The 18112-nt window shown below is 38.8% G+C and overlaps 1 protein-coding gene across 2 annotated transcripts in view; it reads right to left on the reverse strand.

Moving 5' to 3' along the window:
* Positions 1-18112, reverse strand: part of ZSWIM8 (zinc finger SWIM-type containing 8) — a 53812-nt gene that overhangs the window by 23704 nt on the left and 11996 nt on the right. For both annotated transcript variants that reach the window (XM_058028939.1, XM_058028938.1), the window contains exons 2-6: positions 10802-10955; positions 9529-9623; positions 4814-4986; positions 2999-3106; positions 90-171 (exon numbers count right to left, since the gene is read on the reverse strand). In XM_058028939.1, coding sequence (XP_057884922.1) covers positions 90-171; positions 2999-3106; positions 4814-4986; positions 9529-9623; positions 10802-10955 — 612 coding nt within the window. The remainder of the gene's footprint in view (positions 1-89; positions 172-2998; positions 3107-4813; positions 4987-9528; positions 9624-10801; positions 10956-18112) is intronic.

The following is an 18112-nucleotide window of genomic DNA, read 5'->3' on the forward strand; positions in this document are numbered from 1 at the left end:
TAACAAACCAGTTTAGAAACCCAAAGCAATGGAATAATTCTCTTCCTATCTGTGATACAGATTGCTGAAATGAGAAGTATTAAAATTACCTGGGGCTCCACACACTGTGTTGATGGCAGTAGACTGAGAAGATAACAACTCATCCAGCAAGCGCTGAGCTGTTGGAAGAATCTGAAAACATGAAGCAAACTTTGAATATACACAGTACTTTTTATCCTGCTACACCCAGCCAAAGATCATGACTGAAGCGCTCTGGCAGTTTCAAGAGTATGGAATCCAGAGCTACATTTTCAGAAAGGACGAGAGAGGGTGCTAAAGATCACACAACAGCCACCAGCTGTGACACCTCTCTCACAGGCCATGAAAGGCTCACTTTCTGCAGTCACATCCTAAGAAGTAAGCAAAAGCATCACAATTTATTAACTCATCTCTCATTTCTTGAGGAATAGGAGCCTACAGAAAGTAGATACTGCAACTAATTTTGAGAGTTAGGGAGGCCACTGCTGTCAAGGTTGCCATTTTCCTGTACTTTGAAAGATCTTTGCTTCTTGTTCCTAAATCATTTGTCTAAAACCCAAGCAAACGGGAGCAGGGGAACAAACTATAAAATACATGTACACATAATTTTTGGGGTAGACTTTAGCTTATTTACCATACAGTTTGCAAAGGGATTCAGTACTAGATGAATGCAATTTCAGCACTAAATTGATCATAACTTCTGGACCAGCTCAGAGCATAAGCAGAGAAGGTTCACACTGATTGTAAAATCCTACGTAGTATATCCTTAAAATGCTATTTTTCAAAGAAAAATGCTCAGTTAAAAGAGTTTTTCCCCACACACTAAGTCTGAAAGTGTAGATCCGTTTAGCCTATAGTAAGTATGCACAGAACACGCAAATTGTTAGTCCACATCATTAGGATTAAAATGACTTGCAACAGAATGTCTGATATCCCCCAGCTCCCTCCATACAACAGCTGAGGTAAAAGATCGCTCTTACTGTAAAGAAAGGCACATTCAGTACACCTGTCTTTGCAAATAGTACAGATACAGCTCAAACAGATGGAAGAAAAAAATGCTTCATACAGATATTTTGCATTTCAATCACCTAAAGAAACAAATTCAGCATTAAGTTATTTTGTACTGTTTTCCCACTACTACATATTTTAAGAAAATTCACAAGTCTCGGCAGTGTCAGACCTTAAGGCTGAAGTACCAGGGACCTGCAGTTAACCTCCTTCAGTCTTTTTTGCTAAGATATTCATGCTTAATTGGAATAGGAATACTGGGTTCATAAGGGGAAATAGCTCTTGGGCTAGGAACTAGGTAATGAATTCCAGCTGCTTTTCCATGATTTTCCTAGATAGAGAAAACAGCTTCTACAGAGGTTCTGACAAGCATCTAGCTGCATTCCTATAAACCATCATTTTCTTACGCACGAAAGTAATTCAGCATTATAATACTGTATCATGTCATTCATAAACTGGAAATAAGGATAAAACAAAATCATGTGTACAGCCTACTCTAATTCTACGTCATTTAGTCAAAATATGGGGTCCCAAGGGATTAGAGTATCTATCTCCACCCAGAAACCTTGAAGACCAAGAATAAGACTGTTGAAAGAATGTGGGGCACACCTTGCCTTTTTAAAGGAACTACACAACATAGGTTAAGACGTGTCTCCCAATAACCCCCCAATTTTTCCATTGGGCAGCATTCATCAGATTATCTAGAAAAATTGTAATAATTAATTAAGCCAGAAGTCCCTGATGCACAGTTGGTACATGTGACCAAAGGAGAAATAAACCCTGCAGAAAGGAGCAGACAGACACAGAATATCTGAAAGCAAACATGCCAACTCACATGCCATTCAGGGAACAACCACTACCACTACTTTCAAAGCCCTGCCCTATTAAGCACCAGACTGTACCATAAAGCTTAGTCTGAGGAGAGAAAAAAAGCTTTGCCTGTTGCATAATGCATCAAGCACACACTACTGGCACTCATTTCTCAGCAACAAAAAAGCAGTAATTTTTTTTTTTAATCACTTAATGGGATCACTTTAATTTTTTAATCACTTTAATTTTTTAATCACTTTCATATCATACAATTCCTCTATTTCCTCTCCTAAGAAGATTAGTATTTCTGCAGGAAATTTACAGGATATTTTAGCAATAGAATATCATAGTGTCCTAAGCACAGCACCATAAGATGAATTTTAGGCACATGCTTCCAGTAATCTAACTCCTATTTAACAGGAGTGTGTTACAAATGCACTGCTGAAATGTGACAGATACCCATGCAGGCCAGTTTTTCTCAATCTCCTTTAGCTGAACCAGCATAAAAAAATTGCCAAGCCCTTGTAATTTTAAAGCAGCCATTTCACAATCACTTGGGAATCCTTGTCTATTTTGTGCAAACATTTTCGGCAGATGATACAAATGACCTGACCCTGAACAACACAGATATTTAAGGAATGAGAGAGCAGACTTAGCCTTTGACTAAAAAAATGTCATGCCTATTAGACTGAATGATTCTTATGAATCATCAAGAAGTCACACTGGGGGAAGTCAAAAGGTTACCAGTGAGGTGCATTAGAAAGTGCCCACTTAAGGCACATACAATACTTCATCTGGGTAGTTCTCTCCACTTAGCTAACCAAACACACAAAAAAGAAACAAGCTGATTTGGGCTGACCTAAGTTTTCAGCAATCATGAACTGATCTTTGTGTTTGAAGCTTAGCATATATTCATGCTGATATGAATAGCCACCACTCTTCTTTCTCCTTTTGAGACACTTCTAATCTTTCACTTGGCAATAGACAATTGTCAAATAATAGAATAGCAAAACTGAAAAGAGCAAGAACTGAATGCCTTCCCAGCAGCTCACAACTGAATAGCATAACTGGCTATTTTGCAACAAAAGACATCACATAAATTGACCCAGAATAAAGATAACTGCATTTAACAAGTGTTATTCAGATGAGGGTCCCCACTTACCTGCTGTGGAAGTTCACTGATTAGGTACTGAGCAAATTTTTGCAACTGGTCTCTTTGTAGCCGAGACAAAGACTCAGAAACAGGTGCTCTTAAGCACACTGCAGATGCCTGAAGAAAGAAAAGGAGACACAAACTACCATTAATGAAGCTGTGTCCACCAAACTGATGAAGTGTCACAAACACTTGCTATGCTGATGCATACATACCATGCTTGGTCTTGATGGCCAATTATTTTTTCTCTGAAATTATGTAGCATGTTGCAGATAAGATGCAAATAAGCTGTCTAGGTTTTATAAAAACTGGTTTTAAGTGTTTTTTTCAAGGAAACTGATGTAACAGCTGTGCTTAAGATCTGTTGTTGCTAGCAATTGCAGAAATACTGGCAGAGACTTCACAAACAAACCTCTAAAATAGGACATTATCCCTTAAGCTTCTGGCAAATGAACCAGCTCGGTGGGGGACTGTTTCACAGAATCACCACATCTGATCTATCTCTTTAGAGTTTCTTAATTCAGTCTAAAAATCTCTTTCCATATCTTAGAACAAATTAGATTATAAAAAAACCTCACTACTAGCTTCTTAACCTTTTTCACTCTACATAACAAAAATGTCCCACTTAAAATTTAACCCATATACAGTCAAGAGCAGTTTGATAATAAAGACACTTCTGATATTATATTGTCTACATAGAGCAATATACCTTCACTTGTAACTTGCTAGTGTCAGAAATCAGTTTATACAAAAATACTTTCAATGTCACTTCTCAGGCGGAGAAAGGATTGGAGGCAAAAGAATGATGTTTATCTTACACAGGGTCCAAACTTTGAGTGTAAATAATATAAATGACAATTTCATTTTTAGCCTCATTCTCCATATCCACCTTTTAAAACTCAAACTAAAAATTCAAAGCAGAAACTGGTTTTTTGCCAGCTGTCCAGTCTTAAATACAGGAAGTATACCAATATTCTGATTATTTCACAAGACTATAAATTTAAGCCAATTACACTTGTCCATTGTGAAATACTAACAAGCTTCAGCAGGTTATTAAAACTTATTAAAGAATCTAGAGTTGATCATAAGCATGTTAGCTGTAAAATGTTCTGTGACAGCAGAAAATCTTCTGTTCTTACCATAATCAAAACTTAATCCTTTGTGCTTCTCAGCTTCCCAAATTCAAATGCATGCAAGACCAAACTCTCAACTGGTTGTATTTCATGTTGATTCTACACATTTTCAACTGAAGTTGGTTAGGATATAAAATGCCTACTTTTTGCTCTATGGAAGGCTACATAGAATTAAAGCAGTCAAATAAAAACATAAACTTGACTGCTTGAAATCTTCAAGTCAAAATGACAGTTACCTCAGTAAGCATTAAAATGAACTGGTGAACATAAAGGCCAACAGTATTCAAAATTACTTTCCTTCTGCACTTTGATCAAACAACATAAAGAGTGAGCTTTCAAATCCTGTACTTACAAAGACTTTATTAAAAGAAGCTATTCGTGACCTTCCACTCTTTTCAGAGATGAAGAAATAATGAGTGATTTTAGCATTTAAATGAGAAATAGGAAGGGGCCAAAAAGCACTCGGTATCTACCCTTAGAAATCTGCACATTACCAAAGGCAGTCTGCAGTTTAGGGCCTCACACAATTCAGCCTGCAGACCGCAACTGCGAGCAGACATCTGCCCAATCTAACCCAAAGGAGAGTCAAGAGCCATTTCCCTAAAGAGAGGGTGTGCTGCACAGAACTGCCCTGAGGAGCGCTGGGAGAAGGAGGGGAAGCAGAGCTGTGCTGGACGAGCTGGATGCCTACATTGTGGATGCGGAAGAGGCAGAGCGCCACGACGTGCGCACACCACTTGGCCCCGGCGCCGCAGGTGCAGCTGCACGACGTGATCCGGCACCGGTCAAACATCACCGCCACGTTGTACGCGCCCTTGGGGGGCACCATCTGCGGGGGCACCACGGTGGCACTCAGATGGAAGCCTGTGGAAATGCACAAGGGCAAAGTTACTCTTCAGGTATTTGGGGAAAAGGTTCAGCCAGCACAGAAATACAGGTGTATGCTATTTAAACACTGAAACAATATGTCTGGCACCAACATCCACGTAAGGATGGACATGCATCTAGAGTTTCCAGTACTTCTTTCTTCCCAACCAACTGTGCCTAAACATTAGCAGAGAAGCATAATGTGTTATAAGAGACACCAACATACCAGCTTGTAACACATGAATTAATTTCTCTTATTACTGAATAGAGAAAAGCAGAAGCGGATAAAGTCATCCCTGAAAACGGTCAGGTTTTGTTTACAGGGTCAAAGCTAGACTAGACATACACATTTTAGGCATAACCTCTGTGCTAACTCTGGCAGTAGTGCAGAACGGGCCGGGTGACTTGTTCGGAATTATTTCCAAGTCAGTCAATTTTCACAATTTCACAGTCAACTAAAAAAGGCAGTATTTAACCTGAACACTTACTTTCACTTTCAGGCTCCAAAAACTACCCATTCGTCATCAATTATGCACCTCCTTGCAATTCTGTTAATATCCATTTTTTACAAATCATGACCTCAGAAAAAAAAACCCAAAACCTCTTGCTTAGACTAAAACAATGGAAAAGAGAAATTTTAGGAATAACACTTGAATCAGTGACCATAAACAAATAAATTATGACAAAGGACTTTAAGAAGGCTTAGCTTCATGTAAACTCCTGAACAGTGCTTATGAGTTGCACTCATAATGCAGCTTCCTCTGGAGATGTTGCTCATCCGGAGGGACACGTATAATCAGAAAAGGCCAGCAGCAGCATGGATCTTCTACCTGTCTTGAAGGTGCCTATCAGCAGTTAGTAATCCTCTACAGCAATGAGTATCAGCCTCAGAACCTTTCTGCTAATCTGGAATTCCTTTATCACAAAGCACAGAAAGCACCAGGGCATCAAAGTCATAACCAAACTTCAGTCCAACAGTCTACCTTAAGTGTAAAAATACGGCTTGGAATAGATAATAGCTTTTCCATCATGAGGACAGTAGTGTGGATTGATAATCTACTTCCACAAGTTTTTATTATGATATCATGAGATGATAAAAATAATGGCGTTCAGGAGTGTACATGACCTACTAAATTTATTCCATTTAAAATAATGTGCATCATTCTCCTCAAAATATAATCCCCATACCAATACAAATTTGCTCTTACCTTGCTTAACCTTTCTATTTGTCCGGTTCACCACAATTCAAATCCTCTCCCTGATGGGAGTGATTATTTTGATTAGTACACATAAAGCCACCCAAATTCTTCAGCCATTTTAGCAATTGGAACAGAACCAAAACAAAGGAAGGCATTCACACAAAATTACTGCACTGCTTATTACCAGATACAGTTCTAATTTATGTTCCACATTCAGTTAATACAACCCAAACAGTTCAGCTAGTCCTTCTGTTATACTAAAAGCAACTCAGAGCAATGCTCTGACTTTCACATAAGCAAACTGTAGCAATTCTGTTACACTGCAACAAAAGAAATATACAAAAGGTGTTAGAGAAGACTGGATTCCAGCTCAAGCCCCTTCCATGACATTCCTCTTTGTATACGAAGACAGTTAAACAATAATGCAACAAGGGAACAACACTTTAAAAATGAGACAAAATTTAAGGAGCTTAACATGACATATCACAAATCAATCTGTAGCTTGACAAACATGTCTGACACAATGCTAATTCAAGCAGTACTGCCCAGTTAATTCTTCTGCAACACCAATCTTGCTGTACTTAACAATTGTTTGTGGGGTGGCACAGGAAAGTATATGAGGAAAGCAATCTAGATTATAATTAATGGTTTCTTTTACCAGGAAAAATTAAAAGAATCACAGAATCTTTGAGGTTGGAAAAGACCCCTAGGATCATCTACCTAAGCATTAACCTGGCACTGCCACATTCACCACTAAATCATGCCCCCAAGTTCCACATCAAGTCATTGCAACATGGCTTGCTTCATCACTGTTGTGATGTAGCAGCAGTTCTGATGCCCCTACAACAGTAACAGAAAACAGACATCTCTGCTTAGAATTCAGGAACTTTTGGGAAAAAAAGGGGGAAAACAAGAGCTGAACAAAAGCTTTTACATGGAAGGCATTTTTGGGCAGTTGTTTGTCTTAAACCAAGACAGCAGAACCTCTAAAAAGTGGAGAGACTATTGAAGGAGAAGCCAAGTTAGAATCCAAACTAAACCTGCTGCTGCCTTCCTCAGTTGTTAAAAAGAAAATAAGACTATGATAAAAAAGAAGTCTCTCAATCTACAACGCACCTGTTTAAGAACAGCAATAATGTCTTCAGTGCAACAATGTGGGTATATGACTGCTACAAAGAGAATGGAGGGAGAAGGTCTACAAAAGCCAATTCCATGTGTATATACAGTAGAAAGCTGTAAAAAAACTGGGGGTTTGAAAAGTAGTGAAGAGGTGCTACTGTTCAGAAATCAGATATGGACATGCATGCAGACAAAATGACTAAGATTATTTATGGTTAAAAAATAAATCTTAGACTACAAATGGAAATGGGACAAGAGCACAAAGCACAAGTCAAAATTTTTCCTACTGAACACAGTATGACAATGCACTGCTCTCCAAATCAATTCCCCCCTCAAGGGCTGCTTCTTTTCCTGTGCTTCCTCTCCCATTTATCCGTGCATGAAACTCAACACTTCAACTACACAACTTAAAATCCTTTGCAGTGGACCACTGAAAATATATCCACCCCCATCTCTGCTGCCCAGCTTCTGGGCTGCTGTCTATGGAGAAAAAAAAACTATTAGATACAGTTCCTCTCCTAAGGATAAGGCAACCTTACTATTTAAACAAAGTTTCTTCCTTCCCTTCCACACACATAATCCTTTGTCAGCAATCACAGTTGCTTCTATGTGTACTTGAGAAGTTCTGCCCCCTGTATCATTCCCCATCTCCTCTTTCTCCCTACTCTTCTGCTCCCCCAAACACAGGTTTTGCATTGATATTCCCAGCCTTGTTCACGTACATTGCTTTACACCTCCTCACCTTTTTAATGTATTACTGAAACAAGTGCTGACCACAGTCTTTTACTGTCTATCAAATATTTTACTCTTTTCCACAGCAAAAGTCCCAGGAATCGCTGAATTTCAGCAAGCTGCTTTTTAACTCATTTTCTCTGCCTCAAACATTTGGCTTCTTGAAGTTTAGCAGGTTCTTTAGAGGCCTCTCTCAGCATTTCAGTCATGACATTGGAAGATTATTAATGACCTCAAAAGTCAGTTCAATCCTATTTAGCAAATTTTCCAAATTCAATGCTGACATTCCAAAATTACTGTCTGGTCCCACTGACACTAAGCAAGGTAGTTTTAACTCAATCTGACTTAAGTACAAGGAATCTCTTCACTTCCATTCCAAGAATTTCTCCTATTGCTATTACAGTAGACACTGGCCTAGGCAATACCCTTTCAGAAGCTTTACCCTGTATTCAGGTAACAGTTCAGCAGTCTCTTGCACTTTGCCTATCTCAAATGCCATCTCTTTCCCTTTTCAGTATCCCCAAACCTTTATAGCACATGTCACTTTTATTCTCTTTCTGAGGGCTCTTTACCTAAATTTATTCATTTCCCTCATCACTGAGAGTTAAGTATTCCTGGTTCTAATAACTAAACAGGCCCACAGAAGCTTCTATCCCTCATCACATGAAAATATAAGAAATTTCCTAAACTTCCTTCTTAACATTATACTGTTTTTTATATTATCATTTTTCTTATTAGAACAGGCTTGGTTCCCACATGCCAAATAATATTCTGATTCTGAAGCTCACACTTGCAGGAAAAAAATCTGCATGGGATTGACACAGTCCACCTTGACATACTAGCAGTACCTTTATTTCACATAATGCCTTCTGGTCAAACAGCTGCCACTGAAAAAGCTATCTCAATATTCTTCTTTGCTTCAAAGGATTTAATGAAAAAAACAGAATCCAATTCTTGTATAGATAAAATTAGCATCTATAGCCAAAATACATGAAAAGAACAAGACAGTAGGAGAAGCTACAAAAGCTACTGTCCAACAAGAAGGATTTCCATCTGCCAAAATACTACATGAGTAACTGTACAATTAATAAAACTCTTTTGTTACAAGAATAAACCTAGCAAACTTCCTCTCTGCCATACAGGTACTTTAGGCATTGGTCATTTGATCAGACAACTAGAAAGTCAAGTTCTCTTTAGCAATGAAGAATTTAAGTATTATGGAGAAAAAAGTATCCTATACAGTTTTTTGGAAAACGATTAAGGATCAGAACATTTCTGACCTTTCAGTCCATTTCACAGCTGAGCTGGTGGAGGCCAAAATAAAACAGCATTTAGCTCAACACATTACAAAGAATACATTTGGCAGGGAGTTTCAGCTAAGATGCCAGAAAAGCTTGTTTTGAGACACGGTCATTGCACTGCTGTCCCACTGCAGACATGATTTTGGGACTCTGAAGTATCTGGAGACGTGGAGCTGCACTGTCCTTACCTATCTGGAGAGGGTCCTTGACAGCCCTGACCCGGAAGAGCTGCTCCCCTCGCTGGAACTCATCGGCACTGCCATTCGCCAAGCACGAGTACAACCTGCAAGACACAAACAGAACCTGTCAGGACCATCTGCTTTTGAGAAACTTCACAGTATTATCCTCTTTGCTGACTTTTTCCTCTGGCTTTTGAAAAACCCTTGCTATCTTGAATAAAAAGTCTAGGTCTCTCCTGCCATTTCAACATTACAATTCAACCACAAAAATCATTAGTCTCTTCCTAACTGGGTTTGTGTATAGCCACCAGCAGTTTTAGGAATTTCCACCTAAGCCTCTGAAATACAAATTCATTCATAGTCTAAAATTAAGCCTTCATATAGTATAGTATAGTTCAAGGTCTAATGTTAGCATGCCACAGTAAAAACTCCTTCTAGACTAATTATCTGCATGCTCTTGCGAGGTTTTTTATATTTGCGTTCATCAGAATAATGAGCATGTACAACCAGCTGGCTTGCTCTATTCCCTAGCAGGTGATCTTACATCAGTACTTCTGACACTACGTCCCCCAACTGATACCTGAACCTCAGACAAACATATCCAAGAATTTTCAGCAAGATTCTTTCTAAAAGAGTGTAGTATCACTACTTTGCAACAGAATTCTGAATGCACAGTTACATGGGTAGACCTCCTATAATACAAAAGCTTCAGCAAAGCTTAGAAATAGATCTAAAGGCAGAAAATCTTTGACTATATAGTCACGTAGTCAATGCGGAAGCATAAGAAATATAGTCATCTGACTATATCAATTCTGATCACTGATGTATTCAGCAAATTCTGGTTCTCCTATTTACACAAATAAAAGGATTGCACAGCACACTGAGCAAGCCCTCTTTGACAATTTCTGAACCCAGTTAAAGCTCTGACTCCAGCAACAGGTTCAGATTGGAAAGATGATTTCATAAGACTAACATAAGGACAAAACTCCACAAGCTAGCCTAGCCTACTGTTAGCCAAATTAAAGGAAGCATTTATTTTTTTGTCCTTTACACACAGAACCTAGACATCTACGTGGTTTTCCTGGCACATATGCAAGGCAACTCACCCCAGAATAAAACCTCATATCACAGCATATCCCACAGTAATCTATCCATGTATTACAAAAGGCACACTAGAGCCACAGAAGCACCAAATATACAGGACATCAAAAGGACAATGATTTTCCTCAAGTGAACAAAATCTTTTCTTAAGCATCAGTGAAAAGTAAATAGTATTTATTACCTGATATCCTCCTCATTTTCTGGGAAACTCCAGAAGGCGATTCGAAGCTGCAGTTGTTCAGGCACTGGAGGATAAACTTTCTCCACCACCTCAAATGGAATGTGAAATGCAACCTGTTTTGCAGAGAGTTCCACCAATGGGATCACCAGCCCATCTAGAAAGACAAGAAACAAAACACAATTAGCCATTCAGAGAACAAAACTTGTGAGAGGCTAAAGAGGTCAAAGCTCTTCCAGCTTCTCTTTCATCTCACCTCTTCCACCTTCTCTTTTATCTCACGTTAAAGACCATTTTTGACAGATAGTAAAGTCAGCACAGAAATCTTTTGAAGAGTTTTGAAGAGTTGTCTCTCAACTCTATGTTTGTTTTCAACCACTCAGGGCACAAATCCCAAAAAAACAGTCCTTGGCCAAAAGAGCTGCATCAGCCTAGCAGTTTGTCTCCTGCCAAAACTGACATTGTTTAGAAAGACTTAAGGTAACAGAGTTTTTTCCCACACATTTCTGTCACAATGTAGCAGTGACATCCCGTGAATTTCAGTAGTCTACACAAAGAATTAGTCCAACATATATGCATAAGCAGCAATGGAATGGTTATCCAAGAACTTCAGTGTTGACTTTTTTTGACAACACTCAGTATTCACCTATTTACAAGGTTTTTATTTCAATTAGTATTTGTTGGTTTATTTCCTTCACCACCACCTTTCATATGATATCTGCCTTTATACTTCAAGCACCTTAGAGAATTCACGTGTCAGTGCAGTGCTAACTACACAAAGCTCATGAGGATCTTAAGGCAGTAAGAGCTTTATATAAATATATTTAACCATCACCTTTCTACCAAATTAACTCCACTTTTTATGGTTTTTACCCACAGATGAAGATTTCCTATCATCTGGCTATAGAACCCTCATGTTTCTGCTTTGCTCTGATCCAAATTACACTTTATACAAAATGCCAGACTTGTCCTATCTGCAAGTACATACATCCCTGCTGTACTGAGATCACCTTCTGACCCATCACTACAGCAGCTTTGGTTGCCCCATCTTCCAAACCCTGATGCCAAACCCCTAATTAATTCAGATATTCAATGTTATGTCTCTTTGCCTCCCTCACCAGCCACTAAAACACCACTGGAAGCCAGGACATAAACTAACCTGGCATTCAGCTTCCCCTCCACACCGGCCTCCAGCCAGCATATCCAAGGAAAATTTAAGCCCTGATGTCAGTAAGCATTTTCTCACCCTCTGCCTAGAGACACCCTCCAGTCCCAGCAGCTGGGAAAGACAGGAGAGGAGAGGGCTTTGAAAGTGCATGCACACAGCAGAGCAGCCAACATCTCCCCCAGCACTGAGCAGACTCAACAAGCAAAAGGATTACATAAGGATGGAAAAAACCCTCCGTTTTCAAACATCCACATTTAGGATTTGTTTTTTGCAGTGAAATTAGATTCATTAGTAACTATTCCCTTCTCCCGGATAGTGTCAATCTTTTGCCTTCAGGGTTGGTTCTCCATCACCAACGAATTTTATTCTATGTTATAGATCCAGTCTCTATTTTACAGTGCTATAATCCCCTTAACAAATGTGAGAGAAGTGGATTATAAAAGGAGAGAAATTGGAGAAAGCTGTGCCCCTTTCTCTACAGCTAGCAGATAAACAAGCTTTTAGCAGAAAAGTAATTTCATTTCCACTTTTGACAACCAAAACAGGTGTAAAGCCTTTAATGAAGTCTTTTAATTAGTCCCTAAAAAGTTTACTGTTTCTAATTAGTGCAACACAGTCAAATTAATATCATTCCTGCTGCTACAGTAGTAGTAGATACTGCAGAAAGTCCAAATTGAGGCACTTTCATACTTGAGATTACTCTGAGCAATGAAAGGAGAGGTATTTTGCATGGTTTAAAATGCACTTCTTCTACAGAGGTACTCTACTCAGTTATCTCATTACACAATACTCCACAAGCTAAAAGGCTCAGAAAATTCTGTCAGTATTGACTGAAACACCTGTACATTCTTTTGAGAGCTGCAAGCCTTCAGCCTGGATGATATTCCTTTTTACCACTCCTTTCTATAACGATCTGGTGCTGGGTATGAAGTTTAGATTAGAAATACAACATGAGACCTCATCTGCTCCAGCACAAGTCAGTCAGCTTGACTTTAATAACTGTACAAAGTAAGGTAAGGTAAGGCTGACTTTGCACTGAACCCATTCATTAACTGATTCATCAGCTGTACTGTGCCAGTAGTAATGAGCAGAAGACAGGTGGCCAATTATGTGGCATAACTCAGAGCACACAGCTGAAACATCTTGGGAATAAGGTGAAAGCAGTAAAACCTGCAGGGGAAAAAACCAACCATCTTACTTATAAGATCATGCACAGTTCTAAAGTTCAGAATTTTCAACAAGGAAAAAGAGAGATTGAAAAAATAGTAGAAATTAACTGAAAAGTAGAAAATTTGTCAATCATACTCCAAGGGTGTGTGAATTCACACTAGCTACCCTGGCACATGTGTAAATGCCAAAATGAAGACATTAAACTGCCCTAAGTTTCAAGGTTGTAGTCACCCATGTAGCCAAGGTGAGACAACCCTACCTGCAATATGGCTCAGAGCAGTCTGAGAGGGTCTTTTCCCTTTCTACTCCTGTAAAGTCAGCTGGACAGTCCTACTTTGGTGCTAAAACTAGACTTCAAATACTCTCATCTGAGTCCCAAACAAAGAGAGATCTATTCAAGAAGTTTATTTCTGGATACACAAATCTTGGGTTGGTGGATTTATACCTACTTGTAGGTAGATTCATACCTACTTGTATCAAGAGGTATTATCAATAAAACAGACAAAAGGTACTCTCAGGTTCTATAATAAATATTTTTAGCAAAGAAGAAAAAAGGAAGTCTGCTAGAAAAGTAAAGGAGAAAGCACCACAGCTTCTGCTCATAAAGCAAAAATAAGTATAGGAAGGAAGATTGCAAATTTAATATTAAAAAAATTAAACAGCAGTGAAGTTAAATTCTTGAGACAAAACTATCCAAGGGAGAAGATAATTTTAAATTGTGGAGCAAAATTGGCATGAATCACTATTTGCTCTTGGAAGCAGACATGACCCAACCAGAAGAAAAATCACATTTAAAATCTTGGAAGAGTAGAGTCACAAGTAAAGCATAAGCAATCTGAAACAATTCTCACAGGCTAATGACCAAGAAAACCCAGGTGTGGAAGGGATTTTGAGAAGTCATCTAATCTAGATCTCCTAACTAAAATGCAAGATCAAGCATATCTGAACCATTCTGAATAAATCACACCTCATTATTTACCATCACACAACATGCAGCTTTCACGAGGACTATCCTGCCCTTTTTGCTACTGTTTTGCATGAATTACAGGTTTGATTTTTATAGCCATTTTGTAAAAGCTGAAACCTTGCATAGATGTAATTATTCCTGCTGGAACAACAACAACAACAAACACCTGACCCCAAAACAGCCAACACAAGCTGTGCACACAAACCTGCAATTTCACCAGCAGAACAGCTTCTGTGCCAGCAGGACTTACCACACAGAGATGAATGTGTAGCAGTTGCTTAACCTTTCCTATTAGAGAGTAGGCTGTAATAAGGTGCAGCCAACAATTACTCAAAGAAACAGATCAAGTTCAAAATGATGCAGCAGTATTCCTTCAGCACAGTAACCGAAAAACAGAGAAGAAACAGCTGGAATAATCAGCAGAACAGGGACCATGAGAATACAGAAGAGCTATTAAAACACAACAAAGAAAAAACAACTGGGCTAAACACTGAATGTATCTGTTATCAGGTTATTTCCATCGAGTCACTTTCATTTGATACACATTCTAAAAGTAAAATATACATACAAGTGAATGAATACAATGCAAGAGAACAAAACTCACAGCAAGAGATGAGACACAGTACAAAGACAGGACACATTGCTTTCCCTATCTTTAGAAAAATGGCATTTTAGGCTACATTCTCTTTTAAGAGATGAGTCTACAGCTTTGATGTTACAGCAATCCCTGGTCCCTATCTGACCTTTTGCCTCACCTTTCTCCCTGGCTTCACTCCTAAATGTAACAAAGAGTAACGTAACTATACACAGAACAAGAAGATGAAGAAAATTAAGTGAATCACCCGTGATATCAAAAGCTAGTGAGAAGAACAGTAAAATTAAGAGGAAATATGCAGAGTTCAATCTTTACTGGTAAAGGAGGTATGGGGAGGGTGTTACAAAATCTGTTTTACAAATCTCATTTTAAAAATAGTAAATAACACATTGCTTTTTACAGGTTTTCCCATGTAGAAACATAAAACGGTTGCTGTAGAATGCACATACAGGATTTCTGCTTGTTTAGTTTAACTGCCTGTCAGTAAAATGCCCCTTGGCTTAAGCCAGTGATACACTGTCTCTCTGATACCACTTAAAATCAAAATGTGCTGAGAATTCTCAAACAGGCAAGCAGAGGAAGCATTGCATTTAATCATAACATACATAAACCAACTCTTTAAAAAAATTTGTTTTCTTACTGTTTTCTGTACATTTCCATCTAAAATTCTGCTGTTGGTTTTAGTTTATTCTCTTGCTCTTTTTTCTCTTTCTAGAAATTTATTCTGAGTTGATGTCTTTAAGAAGTAGATGCCAGAGAAATACAGTCCTTCAGGGCTCAGACCTGGCAAGAAATATCAGAAAACATCACCTTTGTCTTTAACTCTGTAATACTTGAGGGTGAATGCTGTGAATGTATTTTAAAAACAGTTTCCCAAGGTGAACATTGCAAAATGAAACACAAGCCTTTTAATTAAAGATGTACTTGTTTATTGCAAATAAATTATATCCAAGGCATTTAGGCCATTTACCATACAATCGACATCTTACAAAAAGCAACATGTCTATTAAGAACAGACAAAATCCATCTCTGAACTGCAGATAAGCTACATAGTATGTACCAGAAGCATTTTGCAAAAGTCTGAAAATAAGATACTTTCTCTTGCTTTAAAGGTATTTCTCATGCAAAGCTCCATCCAAAAGGCACATGAATTTTAGTTCCCTACTCAGAGGTGTTCATTAAGAGCAGGACTGATAAATGGGTCACAGACACATCACCATTGTTGGCTTTCTATCACACTAACTTTTTGCCTTGCTAAGTTCCAGCCCTACAAAGTCAACAAAAAGGGAACATCAGAAGGGTTGAACCAACATCCTTGCAGCCCACATAAGCAGTAAGGGTCACGAGACACAGTTCTGCTTCACATGTCTGCTTGCTGCTCTGTGGCTTTCAAGCACAGACATGTGAGAGGAGTAGTGAATACTTACTACACGGTTCCCCAAATTTCAGGCAACGTTAATAAAAAACACAGCCCATTTACAATGCACTAGTATATCATATATAGAGATGATGGAATATTAAGAGCATCCTTGAACAGTCTTAGGATTACAATCCTGGGAGTAAATCAGGCTTAGTGAGTTAAATTAAGGTTCATGGTCCAGTCACAAACAGTGTTTTCAAAGAGATAGAGGAAAAGTTCTCCACCTAAGTGAAAGAGATTTTTCAGCTACTCTGTGCCTGTCAGACTTGGAACACAGGAAGTACTGAACCACAACCACCTAGCTCCAGAAGAAAACTAAATACTTAACATAAAACCACAACTGAAATAACAAACATAAACTTAAAAATTTGAAAGAAAGAGAGGAAACATAGAAGTAACAAGCACTGAAAACAACTGAACTGCTTACCTTTAAACACCCATACCAAAATGGGTCCAAGTAAGGGGAGAGAGGATTTGGAATAGAAGAGTGGAACTAAATTGAACACCATGAGAAACTTCCATTGCAAAGGCTCACAGATGAACTGCTGGAGCAGCTCTGAAGCTATACCATAGAGCAAAAGACAGATCAGCTACACATATGCTGAGAGTAGACCACCCAAAGAAGCACTGTAGACAATGAAGAAAACCTGACTCAAGATGGCCTCTTTCAGGCCAGTATTCAGATACTTAGAACTAGGGATTAATTTCTCTTCAAAAGATCATCAATCTCTCAGCTGCATATGATCTCTTCAAACCCCACAGCTGGTCTCAGTGGTGTTCAAAGAGAACACACTCATCACAGACTGCTTCAGCTCAGCTGGAGATGCTGGGCTCTTACAGCAGCCTAGCAGGCACAAGGACTGAGCAGGCACCAAGAAGAGGTACCGCTTTCGTGTCCCAAACACAACACAAGGGAACAAAACCAACAGGCAAGCCAAGGGTGAGGACCCTGAAGCTGAACCAAGACCCTCCTGCACCAGAGCCTGGCAGCTGAATGGACACAGGGAGCTGCAGCTGCACCCAGTCATAGTCTAGCTTGACTACAAGCAGAATGAAGCAACTGAAAACCACAAGACACAAGGCAATATTCAAATACTGACTCCCAGCTGTCTTCAATTAGCTGATTTCAATTCCCCTGCTTCAGATTAATAATTCCACGCCATTTTGTACAAAGGGAAAAAACCCACAACGCTCCTTTGTAAGAAAAACCAAGCAAACCACAGTATTGCTAAAAAGTAGAAGCTTTTCTTTCACAGGTTAAGGAAGCTAATGCAAAGATACAGGCTCCTGATTCCCCGACTATTTGTGCAGCATAAATCTTAAGAAAAAAAGCAACTTCTTGACACTAAATACTGGGTGTACCAAGCTATAATAAAGTTTCAGCTACTTGTTTCTCAGATAATACACACCCCAAACAAATTCCCTGCAAAACACCTCAGCACTCACAAAGCCAGCTGCAACAACAAATGGAGAACAACAGTCTTTGGTGGAATTCATCTGTGTGAGTTTTTCACACACTGTGACAGATCAAGAGGGTTAGACAAGAACAGGGATCAAGTGATGGAGATAGGATGCTACACATCCTACTGCTGATTTACTGTTAATCAACCTTGCTCAGCACACAGACTAGAGGGCACATTCTGACCTGAGGGCTCCCTTGGTTTTGTTTTCTCTTAATGTTTCTGTACTTTTAAAATATCCACATACTCATGGCAAGCAAGCACAACTAATCAAATGATCTAGCAAAAGCAGCAAGGACAGAACACTGTAATGCAACCCTCAAGTATTTCAGGCAATTAGCCACAGGAATAACTCTAAAAATATGGTTTTATCCAAGAGGCTTGTATGGCAGGATGATATTCTCATCATGGAAGAATGAAAGTATTTATATACACACATTTTTTAAAAATCAAAAAACATATTCATAGAGAGAACTAAGTGATCAACAAATGAGCAAAACACTCTGGAGAACAAAGCAAGAGACACTTTGAATT

This window comes from Melospiza georgiana, chromosome 8 (genome assembly GCF_028018845.1).
Source record: "Melospiza georgiana isolate bMelGeo1 chromosome 8, bMelGeo1.pri, whole genome shotgun sequence".
NCBI lineage: Eukaryota > Metazoa > Chordata > Aves > Passeriformes > Passerellidae > Melospiza > Melospiza georgiana.